The 17,009-nt window shown below is 57.5% G+C and overlaps 2 protein-coding genes across 3 annotated transcripts; one reads left to right on the forward strand and one right to left on the reverse strand.

The window, feature by feature from the left end:
- Positions 1 to 288: 288 nt before the first annotated feature.
- On the forward strand, positions 289 to 8,220 carry LOC143167029 (tyrosine-protein kinase Srms-like). The gene is made up of 8 exons (XM_076352020.1): positions 289 to 680; positions 2,868 to 2,989; positions 3,866 to 4,032; positions 4,976 to 5,114; positions 5,594 to 5,752; positions 6,727 to 6,908; positions 7,083 to 7,239; positions 7,619 to 8,220. The coding sequence occupies exons 1-8, from the start codon at positions 325 to 327 to the stop codon at positions 7,810 to 7,812; spliced, it is 1,476 nt and encodes a 491-aa protein (XP_076208135.1). The 5' UTR covers positions 289 to 324; the 3' UTR covers positions 7,813 to 8,220.
- A 5,030-nt stretch (positions 8,221 to 13,250) lies between these two features.
- Positions 13,251 to 16,432, reverse strand: PPDPF (pancreatic progenitor cell differentiation and proliferation factor). Of its 2 annotated transcripts, none has more exons than XM_076352021.1 (5): positions 16,321 to 16,432; positions 14,997 to 15,086; positions 14,088 to 14,165; positions 13,822 to 13,918; positions 13,251 to 13,605 (listed from the first exon to the last, which is right to left on the reverse strand). In XM_076352021.1, the coding sequence occupies exons 2-5, from the start codon at positions 15,049 to 15,051 to the stop codon at positions 13,494 to 13,496; spliced, it is 342 nt and encodes a 113-aa protein (XP_076208136.1). In that variant the 5' UTR covers positions 15,052 to 15,086; positions 16,321 to 16,432; the 3' UTR covers positions 13,251 to 13,493. The 2 variants fall into 2 exon arrangements, with proteins under 2 accessions (XP_076208136.1, XP_076208137.1); XM_076352022.1 differs by lacking the exon at positions 16,321 to 16,432 and adding an exon at positions 15,966 to 16,046.
- Positions 16,433 to 17,009: the final 577 nt, after the last annotated feature.

Raw genomic sequence — 17,009 nt, forward strand, 5'->3', positions numbered from 1 at the left:
AAAAAAAAAAGCTGTTCTCCTTCTTCGAGAGCAGCAAGCCCGGCCCCAGCTGTGCCCGTCTCCCACATGTGCCCGCGGGTCTGAGTGTGGGACTCCCGCCTGCAGACTCATCCCACCTGCAGACTCGTCCCACCAGATCAACCAGTTTCACTTTCAGAAATAGGAAGTTCGCCGGGAAGGGCCGGCGAGCGCCCAGACGCGTGCGAGGGACGCGGGACGGCGGCATGAGCCGCCTGGCCGGTGGCATGAGCCCGGGATCGCCCCTTCCTCTGGCTTCGAGAAGCGCGGTGGCATAGACCACTGCATCCACCGCATCCGCTGGGGATGGAGCAGTTCGTCAGGAAGCGTTTGACCTTCCTGACATCCTTCTGGAACAAGCTCCGTCCCCGCTCCGTGCCGGAGAGCTACTCGCTGGGGTATCTTGGTTCCGATTCCGTTTCGCTGCACTCGGAGCCGAACTCCATTTCCTTCATCCCCAAGTCCTCTCTCTTTATCGCTTTATACGCTTTCACAGCCCGGAGCGCAGAGGAACTGAGCATAAGCGCAGGGGACAAACTGCGTGTCCTCAGAGAAGAAGGAGAGTATGTCTTAGCCCGGCGGCTGCTGGGGGAGCCGGCCATGGGGTACGTTCCTGCTGCGTACGTGGCCAACCTCAGCCAGGGCACCTCTGCTCACCGGCCGTAAGTATCCCATGCTCTGGACCCGTAGGGGGATGGAGGCTGGACCAGGGTAGCATGTCCCTGCCCAGGCAAAGGCAGCGCTCACCCTCTGTGATTGCGGAGAGCATGAGCTCCTCGTCCCCTGCTTTTGCCACCAGCTGTGGTGGGACTGAGAGGGGACCTTCTTTCCCCTGAGCATCCCCGCCGTGAAGCTCCTGCAGCTCACAGCAGTGGGGTGGAGGTATTCAGCCCATCCTGGCTGGGGGATGCGCTGGGGGGCAGAGATGCTGGTCCCCCTTCCCGGGCGCATCACCCTCACATAAGGTGAGGTGGCTCTGGGCTGGGACGCGGTGCCATGATGTGCACGGGTGCAGCTACGGTGCTGAATAAATGGTCTCCTGCTTGTTCTGGGTCCTCTCCCTCTTGCCCTACATTAAAGAGGAGGCAGCAGGGAGGGAGGGAGCTGGGGAAGCTTCTGCCTTAGCTCTGCCAGCTCCAAAGAGCCCGGGAGTGCAGGGAGAAGCAGTTTGGGTTGGGACCTGCCGGGAAGCCCGAAGCTCTGTAGGGCCAAGCCATGCCACTGCTGCTGCTGTCCGGCTCCTGCTCATCTGGGGCCGAGGGCTCCCTCCCTGTCTGTGCCTCTCCCATGCGACGTGGAACTCGGGTTGATGTCTCAGCCCTGTCTCAGCTGGGGAATGCCCAGGCTCATCATTGCATAAGGCAGCCTGGTCCCAACATGCCAGGCAAAGCGCCCCGAGACACTGCTGCTCCTTCTGTGCCAGGCCCTGAGTCACGCTGGGTGACGGGGAGCGCACGGATGGGATGGGTGTAATTGCTCTGCAGATTCCCCCGGCATTCGCCCTGCACTGCCCAGGAGCAGGGGGTAAAGGAAAGGAGTGGGGGGAGCCTGGGAAGGGGCCCCGAAGTGCAGGGACAGCGATTGCAGCCGTCAGGATGGGAGACACCCTCCCTCCCTCACCTCCCTGCATGTGCTTTGGAGAAAGGCACGTCTGGTTTGGACCGTGCTGGGACCACACCGGTGAGGACTGTGGGGTCGGCTCGCTGCTTTAGTCCCATTGCACAAAACAGTTGGGCAGGCTACAGCTGAATGTGCGTGTGTGTGTGCGTGCGTGCACGACCTGTGCGCCGCTCATGCCCAGCCTCATCCCGAGGACGGAGGCGAGGGGGACGCGGCGGTGCGGGAGGGCGGTTGGCAGCAAACACGCGTGGCTTTGCAGCTGGAGCGAGCCGCAAGCACACAGACTCTGCGGAGCCGCAAGTCGGAGCTGGGTGGTAATTTGTTCAGCTGTGTAACCCCATCGTGTATAATTTCCTGCACGGCTTCTCAGACGCTGGTGATCCCAGTTAATGATTAAACCTTCGGCTTCTCACGTCCTGGCTGTATTAGGCTGGATGAAGCAGCCTCTTCCCCACACTCCCGTGTGTCCTGCTGAGTCGGGACCCAGCCAGCCAACCTGCCTTTTCTTGCTGGAGATTCGGTGATAAATCTCAGCACTGATCGGGCACAGAAGAGGGGTTTGGCTGGTTCCTCCCTCCTGGCTCGGTGCTGCTGAGGTCCCCAGCCGGCTCTGCCATGTCTGGAGCAGCAAAGGGCAATTCCCAGATATGTTTTCATTGATGTGATTTGCTCATGGGCTCGGAGAGCTGGTTGTGTCCGTGAGCTGCAGGTCAAGAAGTGCAAAGCGATCCTGTGCCCGTAGCTGTTGCTCTCGTGGCAGGACGCGTGGGTGCAACCCCACCAGAGCATCTTCCATGCAGCACCAGGTAGTCGGTCCTTTATTCACCGCAGGCTGTCAGCCCAGGTGCTCACCTCCCTGCTGCACTGAGCCAGGGGTGTAAACCTCCTGATTTTGGGACGGAGCTGAGACCTGGCCAGGTCAATACAGCGGTGACCAGACACTGCTGGAGGAAATGGTTTGCAGTCAGCAAGTTGCAATAAAATGCAGCAAGTGCCTGCAAAACCAATCCCATGAAGCAGCCCCAAGGCAGGCTGGCAATGGTGCGCGTGGCAGCCGTGTTTACAGGCTCTGAGCCGTGGGCTGGCCTCTGTGCCGCTCGCTTGGTGGCTGCCAGGGGTGAGCAAATGGTGGGAGGGAGCTGCTCCCCCACCCTGGCTCAGCGGATGCGGCCCCGTCCGTGCGCCATCCCCTTGCACCGCACTAACCCCTCCGCTCTGCCCCCCCCCAGCTGGTACTTCAGCAAGATCAGCCGAAATGAAGCCGAGCAGCTCCTCCTCTCGCCTCCCAACCAGCACGGCTCCTTCCTCGTCCGGGACAGCGAGAGCAGCAAGGGCGAGTACTCTCTCTCAGGTAATTTTGTGGCAATCATGCAGAGAAAATGAGCACAGGGAAAGCAACCAGGCTGTTCCTTAGGGGCAGCTCCTGGCTTGGTCAGCACGGGGTGAAAAACATGGAAATATGTTTAAAGCGCTTTACAGCATCTTGTTAAAGTGAATTGACTGCTTTCTAAAAGAATGGGGAAAGCTAATAGATGCAGGTATGGATTGCCGAATTACTGTGGCAAAGGAAAGTACGTTGCTCCCGTCCAGGGTATGAAAGCCATAAGCAATTCACAGCAGCTTAATGATGGTTTTGTAGCACTAACTCCCAGGATTTCATTCCAGCGGCTTTTGTCATCTGAGGGTTGTCTAAAAATACGCCGGGGCCTGGGCTGCTCCCACGTACAGAAATCTGAATTCAGGGAGTTTCGGACCAGGCAGCGCCGTTATGATCTGGTCCGATCCACGTAAAAACAACCTTGAGAAACTCACGGCGAACCCCGCATCCCGCCCGTCGGCCCCCCGGGCTGCGGCATGCCTGCAGGAGGTCCAGCCGCCGCTGGTTTATCCACCTCGAGCAGCCACAAACTCTGCCGCTCTCCGAGCAGTTTGTTTGCGTGGGGGATTATCCTGCTAATAAAGCATCACCTCTCCAGTCCAAATGAGCCTCCTCACCTGCGGAGCCCACCTCACCTCCTCCTGGCCGGGAGTCTTCTGAGCCAGGACGTGGGAGCAAAGCGGGTGATGGGGAGTGGGATGTAATACCCCAGGGGCGAGTTGGATTGCTTTAGGGTGAATTAATAGACCAGGTGCCTGTAAAGGAGAGAGGGTGAGAGTCAGCGGGGAGGTGGGAAGGAGCCGGCGATTGCACGAGCTGAGTTTTCCCCCACCCGGGACTTCCCCACAGTGCGCAACCACGCGAAGGTCAGCCACTTCCGAATCTGCAAGAGCCCCGGGGGCAGCCTCTACATCCAGAAGGGGCGTCCCTTCCCCAACATGGAGGAGCTCCTCGCCTTCTACACCGAGCACTGGAAGGTCATCCAGAGCCCCTTGCTGCAGCCCTGCAGCCCCGCGGTGCGTACGCCAACGGTGCGGCTCAGCCAAGGTCCCAGAGATGTACAGGGAGGAAAAAAGGACAGAGAAATTAGGGAAAAACAGAAATAATTAGTCTATCCATTTGGGATTTGAGCCTTATTAAGCTAAATTTAAAGTACATCATAAGCATAGCTGCCAGCATCACCTTTTATCAGCCATGTTAAGGCCGGGGCATGGCATTTATATGTATTTTTGACCGGCCAAAGTGCACAGGCTTTTCTGAAATGTCTTCTCCACATTGAAGACTAGAAACTGCGTTGTTACAAATCCCTTTGATACTGAATCTGGAAATACCTGCGCTTCCAATTTTTTTCCTAGAGTATAATAAGACCACATTGCTTTTATATAGTTTTCATGCCAATTAGTGTGGTGCTCATAAATCCAATTAGAGTATTAATCCCAAATTGCCAATTCATTTCCTGATTAGAATTCCATCCACCGATGATGACTTAGAAATAACAATTAAACGTGAATAATTCGAGAGTGAAATTGAAAGGTGTAAGATAAAAGAAATGATTAATGAGCTGAAATTTAAATCAGCCATAATATGCAATAATATTCATTTACTCATTTTTATTTATTGGTGGAAATGGAGAAAAGCCACCTTTGAGGTCGGATGAGGAGTGAATTATGACTTGAATTCCTGATATTTCATGTAGTCTCCAAAAATCTCCCCCCTTGCACACGTTGGCTCCCAGCAGAGGTAATGCAGAGGGTGCCCCGCCTGCTTTGTGCCCCCAGTGAACGTTTAGCAGAGGGAAAAGCAATGCACAGGCTGCAACACCAGTTGCAACGCAGGTGGTGGAGCACCATGTCCTGCTCCGTGGCCACCGGGCCTTGGTGGGCACCAAGAGCTGGTGCAGGCTCCACCAGCAGGTCCTGCCCAGCCGGCTGGTCCAGGTGTGCAATGCCCGTTTCACAGACCCCCCCTGAGAGGGACAGCTGGGAGCGCCCGCGCTGGGAGTTCACCCTGCGGAGGAAGCTGGGCGAGGGCTACTTCGGAGAGGTGTGGGAAGGACTGTGGAGGAACACAGTGCCGGTGGCCATCAAGATCATAAAAGGTAGGTGGAGGAGCAGATGTTAACGGTGGCCTACTGGGTCTCTCGTTCACTGCCACATGATTCGTCCCTTTTTGTTTCCTAGTCCTCTTGGTCACTGTGTCTGTCTTATCAAGCAAACTGTGGTAGGACCTGGCAAGTAGCGACTGGACTACTTCTGTGTACCCACCTAAGCTTGGGCTTCACCTTTATAAAACGGCTCCATCCAGTGGGTTTGTGATAAGTCACATCAAGTCAAGTCCAATGGGTTTGTGATAAGTCAAGTCCTAATGGGACTATGATCCTGAAAATGCGATCCAAAGCCCCGTGGAAAACATCTCTCGGGTGTTTGGATCTCAGGCACAGGGTGTGCAGACATGAACTTTGAGAGCAGGGGTAGGCTGTGAGGAGGAAAAAGGTCCGCATCCCAGTTGGAGGTGCTGAGCTCCCAATGTCCAGGTAAGAAAGTAGCTCACAATGGCCGTGTTGGCTTTCTCCCCCAGCCGACATGAAGGCAGAAGACTTCACTAAGGAGATTCAGAACCTGAAGCGCCTGAGGCATGAGAAGCTGATCCAGCTGCATGCCGTCTGCTCGCTGGATGAGCCTGTGTACATCATCACTGAGCTCATGCGGAAAGGCAACCTCCACAGCTACCTCAACAGTGAGTACCCATGCCGGCACCGTGGGGAGTGGGCTCCTGGGGCAGTGCTGCTCTGCAGGTGTTTCCCATGCCCTGGAATGGCCCTACGAACCCAAGTGAGGACCCTAAGAGAGAGTGAGCCTGGTTTCCATCCCACTTAGATCAGTGGTAATGCAGAACAATCCAAGGGCGCTTGGTGGAGGTGCTCTTGGGTGACCCCAAGACCCAAAGACACAGTCTGGCATGATCCTTTTGGTGTCCATGTGGGTTGGGTTCCTATCAGTCCCTGGGAGCCCAACTGTGCTGGTAGGGACCTTCATCCCTCCTTCTTCACCCACCCATGGGCTTCCAGCTCCCATCAGTGGACAGAAACCCCTCTGCTGTGTTTGGGCAACTCTGCCTTCGTTAGGAATGAAACGGCCAAACCGCCCCCTGAGCCCGGCGGCATGGTTTTGTTCACCTGCAGAGCTGGTAACAGGCCATGGTCCACTCATCACCTGGCCATCAGTTTATTTTTCTTGGCCTTTCTTTTCCTGACCCAGTAATCAGTCTTGAAGGGAAACAAGACAAACAGCTCCCACAAAGACCTGTTCTTCTACTAGGTACACCCCCCTCCTCCCCCGCACTGACCTCGTTTTTGGTTGGGGCTCCAGCAGCATTTGGTGCCGCAGGAGCTGGAGCTTTCAGGTAGGACAGGTTGAAAGGCTCGGCTGGAGATTTGCATGTTAGAAGGTCACCTTTAGCTTTGAACGAGCCACAGACATCTGCATCCTCATTGCAGTGCAGGGCGCTCTTCAGAGCTCACCCCAATCCCATTCCTGAGGAGCACACGGCTATGCTGAACTTCCCACGCAGCACAACCAGGATGGTTAAGCAGGACTTCCAGTTCGAGGTTTTACACGTTGCCCTGGTCCCATGTTGCTGGCATAGGGTCTCCTTCACCAAAATAGATGTTGCTAGATTGTGCCCAACGCTTGGATTGTCTGGGTTAACAGGTCCTGAAGGGAAGTCCCTGGGCACCTCCCACCTGCTCAACATTGCCTGCCAAGTGGCGGATGGGATGAGGTACCTGGAGGAGAAGCACATTGTCCACCGGGACCTGGCGGCCAGAAACATCCTGGTGGGAGAGGAACTCACCTGCAAAATCGCTGATTTTGGACTGGCCCGGCTCCTCAAGGTTGGTCAGTGGGATGCTGTGGTCCCTCCCATCACCCCAGGCCGCCAAGCTGCCCCATGCTGCAGCCGTTCCCCTGCCATCCCCTTTCCCAGCCCGCAGCTCCAGCAAACCCCCAAAAGCAGCGGCTGTGTTCATCAAACCATCCCTCATGACCCATCTCCCATTGCTTTTCAGGATGACATTTATTCTACCAGCAGCAGCACCAAAATCCCGGTGAAGTGGACAGCCCCGGAGGCAGCCAACTACCGCACCTACTCCCTCAAGTCCGATGTCTGGTCCTATGGGATTCTGCTCTACGAAGTCTTCACATATGGACAGATCCCATATGAAGGTAGGGCTGCCAGGCCCCTCCAGCGCCGCTCCGTCCACACGCTGGGCAGCTTGCCCATGGTCCCCAAAAGCCAACATGTCATGTATTGTTATATTGTCCCTTCCACAAGGGATGTGGAAGCAGCTCCTAGAGCATGAGCAAGTTATTGTCCACTTTGGGGATTGCTTAGAGGGATTTTCAGTGCTTGCAGAGTGGGTGCAGGAGCTGGGGGCAGGAAGGTAGCACGGGCTGGATGATCTCCCACAGCCTCTCCTCTACCAGCCTCGTGGCAGAGAGACGCCATTTCACAGCAGCACCAGTTGACATCTTGGCCCACTGCAGGTGTACCTTCAGGGCATCCTTTGGGGACATTAGATTCAGGGGCATCTTCTCCTTGCAGGAATGACAAACCAAGAAACCGTACGGCAAATCACCAGGGGCTACCGCCTTCCCCGGCCCAGCTCCTGCCCTCCCGAGATCTACAGCATCATGCTGGAGTGCTGGAGCGGCAACACGGAGGAGCGTCCTACCTTCCTGGCCCTGCGGGAGAAGCTGGGCTTCATCTACAGACGGCTGCTCAGCTCCCCCTCCTGAGGGACCCCTTCCCACCATCCTTCCTGCACAGGCCCCTCCAGGCCAGCTCTTGCCAAGCAGCTCCTTCCTTCTGGTTTGCCCTCTGACGGGGCTCCAAGGAAAGCACATCCCCCCCCCAAAACAGCCCATGGTCCCTCTCGGTCAGGATGCAGGGAGGTGGCCAAGGGAAAAGGCAACGAGTTGTGGAGAACCCATTGCTGGCGTTTGGCTGTGTAGCAGTCTGGAAAGGCCCCGTGGTAGTGAAGGCATCACCCAGAGTTTACATCTTCATTCAGCCAGTAGGGTGGGAGGTCCCTGCCGCTCCCCACGCCAACGTGAAGGTTTGCAGTTTGTGTTCAGTTGTGGCTCCGCTTGATTTTTCTTGTAGTGTGTGTCCGGTGTATTTATCAATAAATGTGTGTGCATCCATCCACACGAGTCCCTTGCAGGGCATCGCTGGATGCTCTTCCCTCACCACGCTGCTCCTCTCCTGCCCAGGAAGCAATGGTTTGCAATCAGTCCCACTCTCGCAACTGCAGATATAACCATCTTCGTGTCTCTTTGGTCTCTGTTCATCCAGGTGTCCATTAAACCGTGTGCCTCTGCCACCCCTTTCCCAGGCAGCAGCCCTGCTTGCCCCGAGGACCCTGCACGGGCAGCTCCTGCCTGGGCTGCTCCGCTCTGGCTCCTTGTCTTGCTCACCATCGTGTGCTTATTCCAAGAAAAATGTATGCCTGGGTTCAAATATTTAACACCTGCTTAGCCCAGGTGCAAGCAGCACTTGGTAGAACACTGCTTCACCCTGTTTTGCTCTTCATCACAGCCATGGTGCAAAGCCAAGAGATGCTCCCACCACCCCCCAGCTCCTCGCTGAGCCCCTCTCGCCGGTCCCGGGGTACAGCAATACAGGAGGACCTTGAGCCTCTTGTCCCCCCCCAAGCTGGGGAGAGCGTTTGCTCTGGCTGAGCACCTTTTGCCCCTCCCCATGCACGCTCTCGGAGGCCGGGCTGTCCTTGGCAGCGGTGGAAGGACTCACTGAAAAGCAGCACCAGGAGCAGTGCCAAGGCCCCGGGCTGGTGCAGGCAGCCTCCCCGGGAGCGGCCCGAGCGGGGCTGCTCGAGCACTGACACGCTCGGGACACTGGTGGCAGGGAGCACGTGCCATGGGTGAAAAGCAGCTGGGGCTGCCTGCGTTTAGGTTTCCTCCTGACAAGCCCGTTTTGCCTGTTTGCAGGAGAAGGGGTGACCGGTACGACTGAAACAACAGCAGGGTTGGAATATATAAAGTTAATAAAGTTTATGCAATGCTCTCCCCGTCTGAGCAGCGTCTGTGCTGTGCAACATAGCAGAAACGAGTCTGGCTGTTAATTGAGCAAGTCTCCAGGCACGAGGGGCCTGGAAAGGGGAGGTGGGAATGTGGTTTAGGTGTGTGATAAATTCTGATCCGGCCACGCTTCCTCTGAAGCTCGAGGAAGGGCGAGGCGCTTGCTGAGCCCTCGGGAGCTGCGGCCGTGCCCCGGGAAGGTGGCAGCTCCAGGTTAGAGTGTCCACAGCTGCAAAAAAGCAACAGGTTTGGTTTGGACACGGTTGCAAGAGGAAACCCTCATCTTGCAAAGCGTTCTGCAGCCTGATCAAACACCCAAGCAGAGAGCACACGTATGCGCAGCCCAGGTCCCCTCCTATGAGAAACTAAAGACTGAAGCCGTGTCCGGCGGGTGATGGATTTATTGCACGCCAAGAAAAGGCTGGGACACATGTGATGCGGGCACGGCAGGGCTGTTGTAGCAATAAAGATATTAAATTTTGCAGGTCTGGCTGCCACCAGATGGAGCTAAAAATTAAGTAGGAGGAGAAGGGTGTGCGTGGGGTGACTGGGCGGTGGGGCTGGCATGGGGAGCAGCGGTGCAGGGCTGGGGTCCCTCGAGAAACCAGCGGGGCTGGCAGGGCTGCAGGCAGCCCTCCTGCCTGCGCCAGCCCCATCACACACGTGGCCCCAAAGCAGCTCGCTCGGATGCAGCAATGCCATGACGGGTGGTGTGTGTGTGGGGGGGGGGGGGGGGGGGGGGGACAACACACTGGGACACTGGCCAAGCCAGCACTGCCCACAGCAGCTTTTCCTTCCTCCTCCGCAGCTGCATTAAAAGTCGAGCTGCTGCTTGGGTTTGCCCTCCAGCACAGTCTGCTGGGTTTTGGCATTTCTCTGAGTCGTTACTCGCTTTTGAAAAGTAGATGGGGGGGGGGGGGACACCCCAGATTTTCTCACCGTCTCCCAGGATCTCAGCCTGGGCTGCGCACTGCAGCTCCTCCCTCAAAATCGGGGCCGCTATGGGGACTGGGGTCTTCCTGAAATCCACCTCACAGAGGCAGAGCTGCTGGGGGCCCCAGTCCTTTCCGAACCCCTCCGGGGTGGGCATTGCAAATACTGTTGTTAAAGGCATTCGCCTGCTCTGGTTTCAGCCTGGCACGTGCCCCATTTGCAGATTCAACTTGACCGAGTGGCATTTGAAAACAGCATCAGGCTAATGCGATGTATTTGAGCTGCACAGTTTGTTTCTATTTTTAAGGTCCCACATTGGCCTTTAAAGGGTGAGGGGGAAGCAAAGCTACTGGAGGGAAAAAAAAAAAAACAACCCAAATTCCTCAAGCAGCAAGAGCCAGGCAATGAAAGGAAGTATTTCTCACACCGGGGCTGCTTCGAGAGCTCCTCCAAGGGTGATGGGGTGGCACGAGGGCCGCTGCAAGGGCCGAGAGCGAGCGGAAAACACTATTTTTTTTGTCCAAATATGTGAGTTAATCAACAGTCAAAACCTGGCACCTCATCCAGCAGCACCAGGCAGCGGTGGGGGAGCAGAGGAGGGGACGTCCATCCCCCATGCGGGTTGGTGCCACGGGAGGTGGGTGCTTGCCCCTCCAATAGCAAGCCCAGTGGGAAGGGGGGGATGCTTAGGGAGGGGTATGGAATATAAAGAGCCCCTTTGCTTGTCTCACGTCTCTTGCCCAATGAATCCCTTGCTGCCCCATGGCAGCGGGCAGCCCAATGACTCAAGACACGGGAAATCAGCTGGCAACAGCAGCAGGGATGGAAAAAGCACAAAAATAAATGTGCTTGGCTGTCAGATGCTTTTCTGAAACACAGCTGCGTGCCACAACGGGGCAAGAGAGGTCCCACAAGCAGCAGGCACCCAAAGCGACTGAGGTGCTGCCGAGGTCTTTGCTCCTGGCCATGGCATGAAGCTGCCTGGGAGCACAGTCTGGGGGGGCCAGGCTCTCCCTGTTTTTTTCCCTTTTTTTGGCCCACAGCAGAGCAGCAGCCTGAGTCTGTAAGACTTTACAAACATTCAGAAAAATCCCCTTTAATTCATCAGGTTTTTTTCAGGCAGTTTTGCTCCACTGTACAGGGAGCCGCTGGCATCAGGGCAGCCGCTCACTGATGCTGCAGTCCCTGCTGTAAATCCGACCTGCCTTGCAGCAATGTGGGAACGAGCTTAACCTCCATGCAGCGTCCAAAAACGGGATGGAGGAGCATCGATGTGCTGGTGGCATCGCAGCAGGCGGACGGAGCAGCTCACCCAGAGCTGGGTCAGGCCAGGGAAAGTGCCCAGCTGAAAACCAGGGACGCCAGGATTTGTGCCTTTGCTCCGCCACAGCCTCCTCCAGGTGCCTGGGGACAGTTGCTGGGTTTGACCCTCCGTGATCACGAGACCAACAAGCAAATACAGCAATATTGACTTTACCCTTGTGTGTCCACACTTTAATCTGCAGCCCCTGAGGCTGCAGGCTTGGACAAAATACTTGTCTCTCCAAAATCTGGACCTTCTGCTGGGAACCAGCAGCAGATGAGACCCCGCTGCTCCCCTGAGGCATCCCAGGGGCGAGCAGCAGCCCAAGGAGTTTGCTGGGACATGGGAAGACCCCAGAGCAGTGCTTGCTGATACGAGCCAGTGCCGCAGCCACCCTTCCCAGCTCACCAGCCAGACAGCACGCCTCGCCTTGTCTTACTCAGAAAAGATTTTTTTTTTTTTTTCTTGATTTTTCTGTGTTTTGTGAAGTTTAAAGGCTGCCATGTGCCTCCTGGGACACACAGCAACACGCATGCAGGTGCAGCCCCCCCAGCAGTGCTCAGCACCAGCAGTTTGCTGTGTGACTGGAAGTCACATCAGATCAGTCGTGGGGTGATGACGTGCTGCCATGGACGTGGAGGTCACCCGCAGGGTGCTGGCAGCCTCGGGGGTCCAAACCGTGCGCCCAAGGCTGCTGGCCCTGGGGAACCCCCCGCAGCCATTCCCTTTGGATGCACACGCTTACACAGGGGGAGCAGAGGTCCCAGTGCTGCCTCGGCCCCTCCTAAGGACAGGGGGGACACAGACCCTCCATCCTGAGGACAAGGACTGCTGCCTGGAGACGCAGAGCTCAGGGCAAAACTTACACAACATTTTTCCCTACCAGAAACAAGGAGCAAAGCTGGATGTGACCCCGGATGCCTCTGCAGCACGGACAAAAAGCAGAGCAGCCACCTCCCCCCCCGGCCAGGCAGCGGGCAGCTGCCTGCACACAGCTTTGCCCTTCGCCCCTGCCTGCGCAGGATGCCAGCAGTACAAAGTCACCACTCAGGGGTCCCGCAGCCCCCGGCTGCCATCAGGGCTGCAGCACCTGGTGCACGCAGGGACTGTCCTGTATCTCATGCTGGGGCTGAAAGCAGACCAGAGCAGGAAGATTTGGCATCTTTAAATTCACCCCTGCCAGGGTTTTGTTTGCCTTGAGCAGGAACAGGAACCTTGCCCCCCTTGTATGCAGGCATCTGCAGGCTCTTGTTTTCTCAGTGCTTTATCGAGCAGCACTGCTGATCACAGATGGGCCAAACAGCCAAGCTGACTAATTCAAGGCAAAAATCAGCCAAAACACCACTGAGGGCAGTACAGCACATGGGCCAGCTGGGCTCCAGGGCTGCCCAGCCCGGTGCACCCCCTGAGCTGCCATCCGCACCACAAGCTCCAGCCTTGATATCAGACCCACGAAATGCAAGCCCTGAGCAAGCCTTCTCTCTCCCCTAGGTACGGAGGGCTCACTCTGCACCCAAATCCTTCCCCCAGCCCTTAGCAGACCTGGCTCAGGCCCAGGCACAGTCACTCGCTCCTACCCCACGAGGCACCGGAGTAGGGCAGGGCAGCAACGTGCTCAGGGAGCAGAGCGAGTTCAGTGCCAGCAGGGACAGGCTGTGCAGCCAAGTAAGGAAGAAAGGGTGGGGGAGGCATTTGCAGCATCGCTGCATCCGAGCCTGATCTTGCTCACATGCAAAACACACACGTACCGGTGAGTCACGGGCACGACGGTGCCATCCCGCATTACCGGACCCTGCTGGAAGTGCTGCGGTTGGACGCTGCACCGTGTCCCGCTCTGGCCTCACCAACATCCGCAGCACCGCTCTGCCCTCCCACCCTGGATGAAGAACAACCCGCAGGGTTTTAAAAGGCTGCTCGACTTTATTAGTTGCCATTGTACAAGTACAAGGTAAATAAAACACGTTACCGAGTCTGCGCGGAAAGGGCGTAGTTGCATTAAGAGTAAAAAGGCTGGTGTGGGAATCGTCGGGGGGTTGCTGCACTTTTTTATTACAAAGCAGCACCTTTGCCTTGGAGCAGCCTGCCTACTCTACGGGGGGGAAGGGGCTGTGCCCGCCAGCGTGGGGAGCTGCCACCGACCCGCTCATGCCAAGGGCCCGGAGCTGGGCTCGCTGGCGTGGCGCCTCCGTCCCACTCCTGGGGCTGGCACCAAGCCACATGCCATCGGTCCTGTCGTCACCCGCAGCGCTCCCAAGCTGCAAGACAGAGCAGAGAAAGGGTCAGGCCGACACCAAGGCGTTTTGTTGTTGCTCTGCATTTATTTCTGCAGCAAAGGAGCTGGTGCCCTGGGCACGAAGACATCACCCACTGGGTCAGGATGCACCTCGGGGGACGCAGCAGGGATGTCCCCCACTGCCCTGGGTGCTGCATTGACACTCCCCCGCATCATCTTGTCCAAGGAAAGCACTCACCTCTCTGGGGACTCTGACACGGTTGTCATGGCTGGGTGAGTCGTCTTCCCAAAGAAGAAGCTGGCCCACCAGTGGCCGGGGTCAGACTTGGGCAGACCTGGGGGACAGTGCGTGCCAGGGAAAGTCCAGGTCAGTACAACCCAGGCAGCCCCGCTACCACCCCAGTCTCATCCCACAGGAGATGGGCCACCTCCAGGAAGATTTGCAGTGGAGGGGCCAGGAGCAGAGTCCCCCCGCAGCCCCAAGCCGGGACGGGTGGCACTTACCCGGGGGGTGGGGGATGACCTCCCCAGAGTACTCCGAGCTGCCGCAGGAGCTGTTGCTGGATGTGGAGCTCAGGCGCCCTGTGGAGAAATCACGGCCATCAGAGCAACCACTGACCCCCAGTTGTGCCGTGAAAAGCAGAGCACAGCCTTGATGTGGCCGTCCCTGGGGTGACACGGCTCAGTCTCATCACTATCTCGCTCCGGTACTTGCCCAGCTTTAGTACCAAGTCAATAAAAACCACTAGGAAGGAAATACTGGCGAGATTACAAGCTGGCCAAGAGCAGGTAGCAGAAAAGCACCTGAACACCTCTGTAGGAAAACAGTTGCAACCCCAAGGACATTATTTAATGGCTTTGCATCCGTATGCAACACTTGGGAGACCTTTGCAGATGACTTGAGGCCAAGAAGATGCAGATTCCTGCATATAATCCATGCAGTTTTAGTCCAACTGCTACAAGCCTGGGGAATACTTTAATTCCCTCTGGTTTAGGCAATCCATTAAACCAGAAAGTCTCTCCCCTGGAGATGTACCAGTAGTTGCCATTGCCCAGACTGGTTTTGCAGCTCATTTCCACAGCAACAGTGCAAGACGCGTTTGAAGCCGTCACTTCCCCTCACCTACAACCTTAATAACAAGTGAAGGAGATTGCAAGACCCATCTCCAGCTGGTACAACTGGGCAGGGGCTGCGGTGGCCCAAAGGAGGGTCCGAGCAGCAGGAGGGACGGCTGCTGGCGGCCCCCCTTTCTCAGCAAGGAGCCTGCCAGCTCTCGTGGGGCTTCAGCTGAAAGCACACACCTGAGCTCAACTTCATCTCTGCTGGAGCCACATCCCCCCAAGCCTGGCAGAGCACCCTGCCCGCTCACCCACAGCCCCGAGCCCACCCCGGCCCCGAGCGTGCGCCCTTACTTCTGTAGTAGTTGTGCGTCGCCATGAGCGAGCCGCTCGATGGGATGGATGCCATGGTTCTTGATCTTGGTTCTTGTGCAGACCTAAAACCTGCGAGCAAAGGGGCAGCCGTCACTGCAGAGGGGCCGCAGCACGGCCCCCGCAGCCCCCACCCGCCCAGGGCCTGACCTGCGCCCACACACGAGAAAGCTGCAAGAGTTTAAATGGTACCAGTGTGATTTCTCAAGAGATTTGACATGCATACCTTCACAGTGGCACTGCACTGGGTACACAGGCTAGTGCTCGTAGTGCTACACACGGTTTAAATCCACAGCTGTAGAGCTCTGGCCAAGAGCTACGTGCAAAGCCAAAAATTCCCTCGAAAACCACTGTTTGCACAGAGCACAGGCCTGGCAAGTCTGCACAGCACCTTCCCCAAACCCCAAGCGAATGTTTTGCTTCCTTGCAGAAATCCAGTTCCCCACACTGTATCAACAGTTGGGAGTTACGAAATCTCAGGCAGAGATTGCATAAGTAGCAAAGGAGTGTTTTGCTCGGGGCACATACCGAGGGTTTTCGTGCAAAGGGTTCCAGCCCCAGCCTGTCCCCAGCAGCGCCCCCGCCACCCCCGAGCCGAGCCGGGGGCAAACCTGCCTGCCCTGCACCGTCATGCACAACACATCCCCCCTCCTGCAACGTCCGCTTCCAGCACGGGCAAGAAAATTGCTCTCCCTGGTCCACAACATGCCCAGTTCTGAGCTGGAGAAGTATTTGGAGAAGTCTTTTTCTCCTCCTGGTGCAGACCACCTCCCTGCTAAGATGCTGACTCTTCCCACGCCCCACGGTCCGATCCCTTCTTGTTCAAGCAAGCTCCGAAAAGGCTCAGACAGCCAAAGGTGCCAACTGCCAAGCAGAAGCCACAGTCCCTCGGGCCTGCAGGAGGACACCGAGCCCCCCCCCGCCATCCGGAGGAACCGCAAATGCACCGACCTGGGCTGGGAGCCAGGCGCAGGGGAGGCACCCAGCGCCCCGGGAACCCCCACCACCCCCAGGGCGTCCAGGTCCTCCCCAGCTCTCGATGAGGCTTTCCCTGGTCTAATGATGCACCCACTTGTTGGGCGTCCTGCTACAAAATGTCCTCCACGCACTCGCGTCCCCGTTAATACAGTAATCCTTAGCGGAGAAACTTGAGCACGGAGCCGTCTCCCGTAAGTTTCGCCCCAAACAGACCCGTTGCAGCCTTGCAGTTGACCCTTTCCAAAGCAAACCCCCCCCCCCCGCCCCAAATCGCTACGGGCCACCCCGTTTCGCCCCCTCGGGGGCTGCACTCCCGGTCGCAGCGCACCTGGGCTGGGCGGCGGCGGCGGGGGGGGGATCCGGCGGGCGGGCACTAGGGCCGCGGGGGCCGCTCGGCGGCGGCGGCGCCGCCCGGGGAACGCAGCGTCCGCTCCGCACCGCACGGCCTGAGCCGCGGCGCTGCCGGCTCCGCCCCCCGCCCCGCCCTTATATCCCCTCGGGCCACGCCCCCGCGGGGCGCGCCGCCAATCGGGATGGGGGCGCGGCCGGGCACGCCCCTTTCCCCGCGAGGGGCGGGGCCTGCGCGGGCAGAGCGTGCGCAGCGCCGAGCAGCGGCGGGGCGGCCGCGCTCCTCCCCGGGGTTCGGCGTTACCCGGGGGGGGGCCCTTTAAAATCGGAGTATCATCAATGAACAGATAAATAAATACGGATTTGAAGGGATTCTGGGCTGGCTGTATCAATCTGGGGGGGGAAGACTTTATTTTAGAGGAGAAAGCCTGCAGCAAGGTGTGAGTACAACCCACACCGCAATACAGCTCCTCCGTATCCGGGTACCGCTATAACGTACCGTATAGATGCTGTTACATAAACCACCGGTACCGCCGGGTGCGAGTCCTGGAGAGCCAAGGCGATGCCCTGTCTACGTCAGAGGAAAACAGATACTTCACAGAAAATGGCTTTCTGCGTGGAGTGGAAATGGGGTTGAGAACACAAAGCGGATCCACTTGGAAGTGTCAA

This window comes from Aptenodytes patagonicus, chromosome 14, assembly GCF_965638725.1.
Source record: "Aptenodytes patagonicus chromosome 14, bAptPat1.pri.cur, whole genome shotgun sequence".
NCBI classification, from domain to species: Eukaryota; Metazoa; Chordata; class Aves; order Sphenisciformes; family Spheniscidae; genus Aptenodytes; species Aptenodytes patagonicus.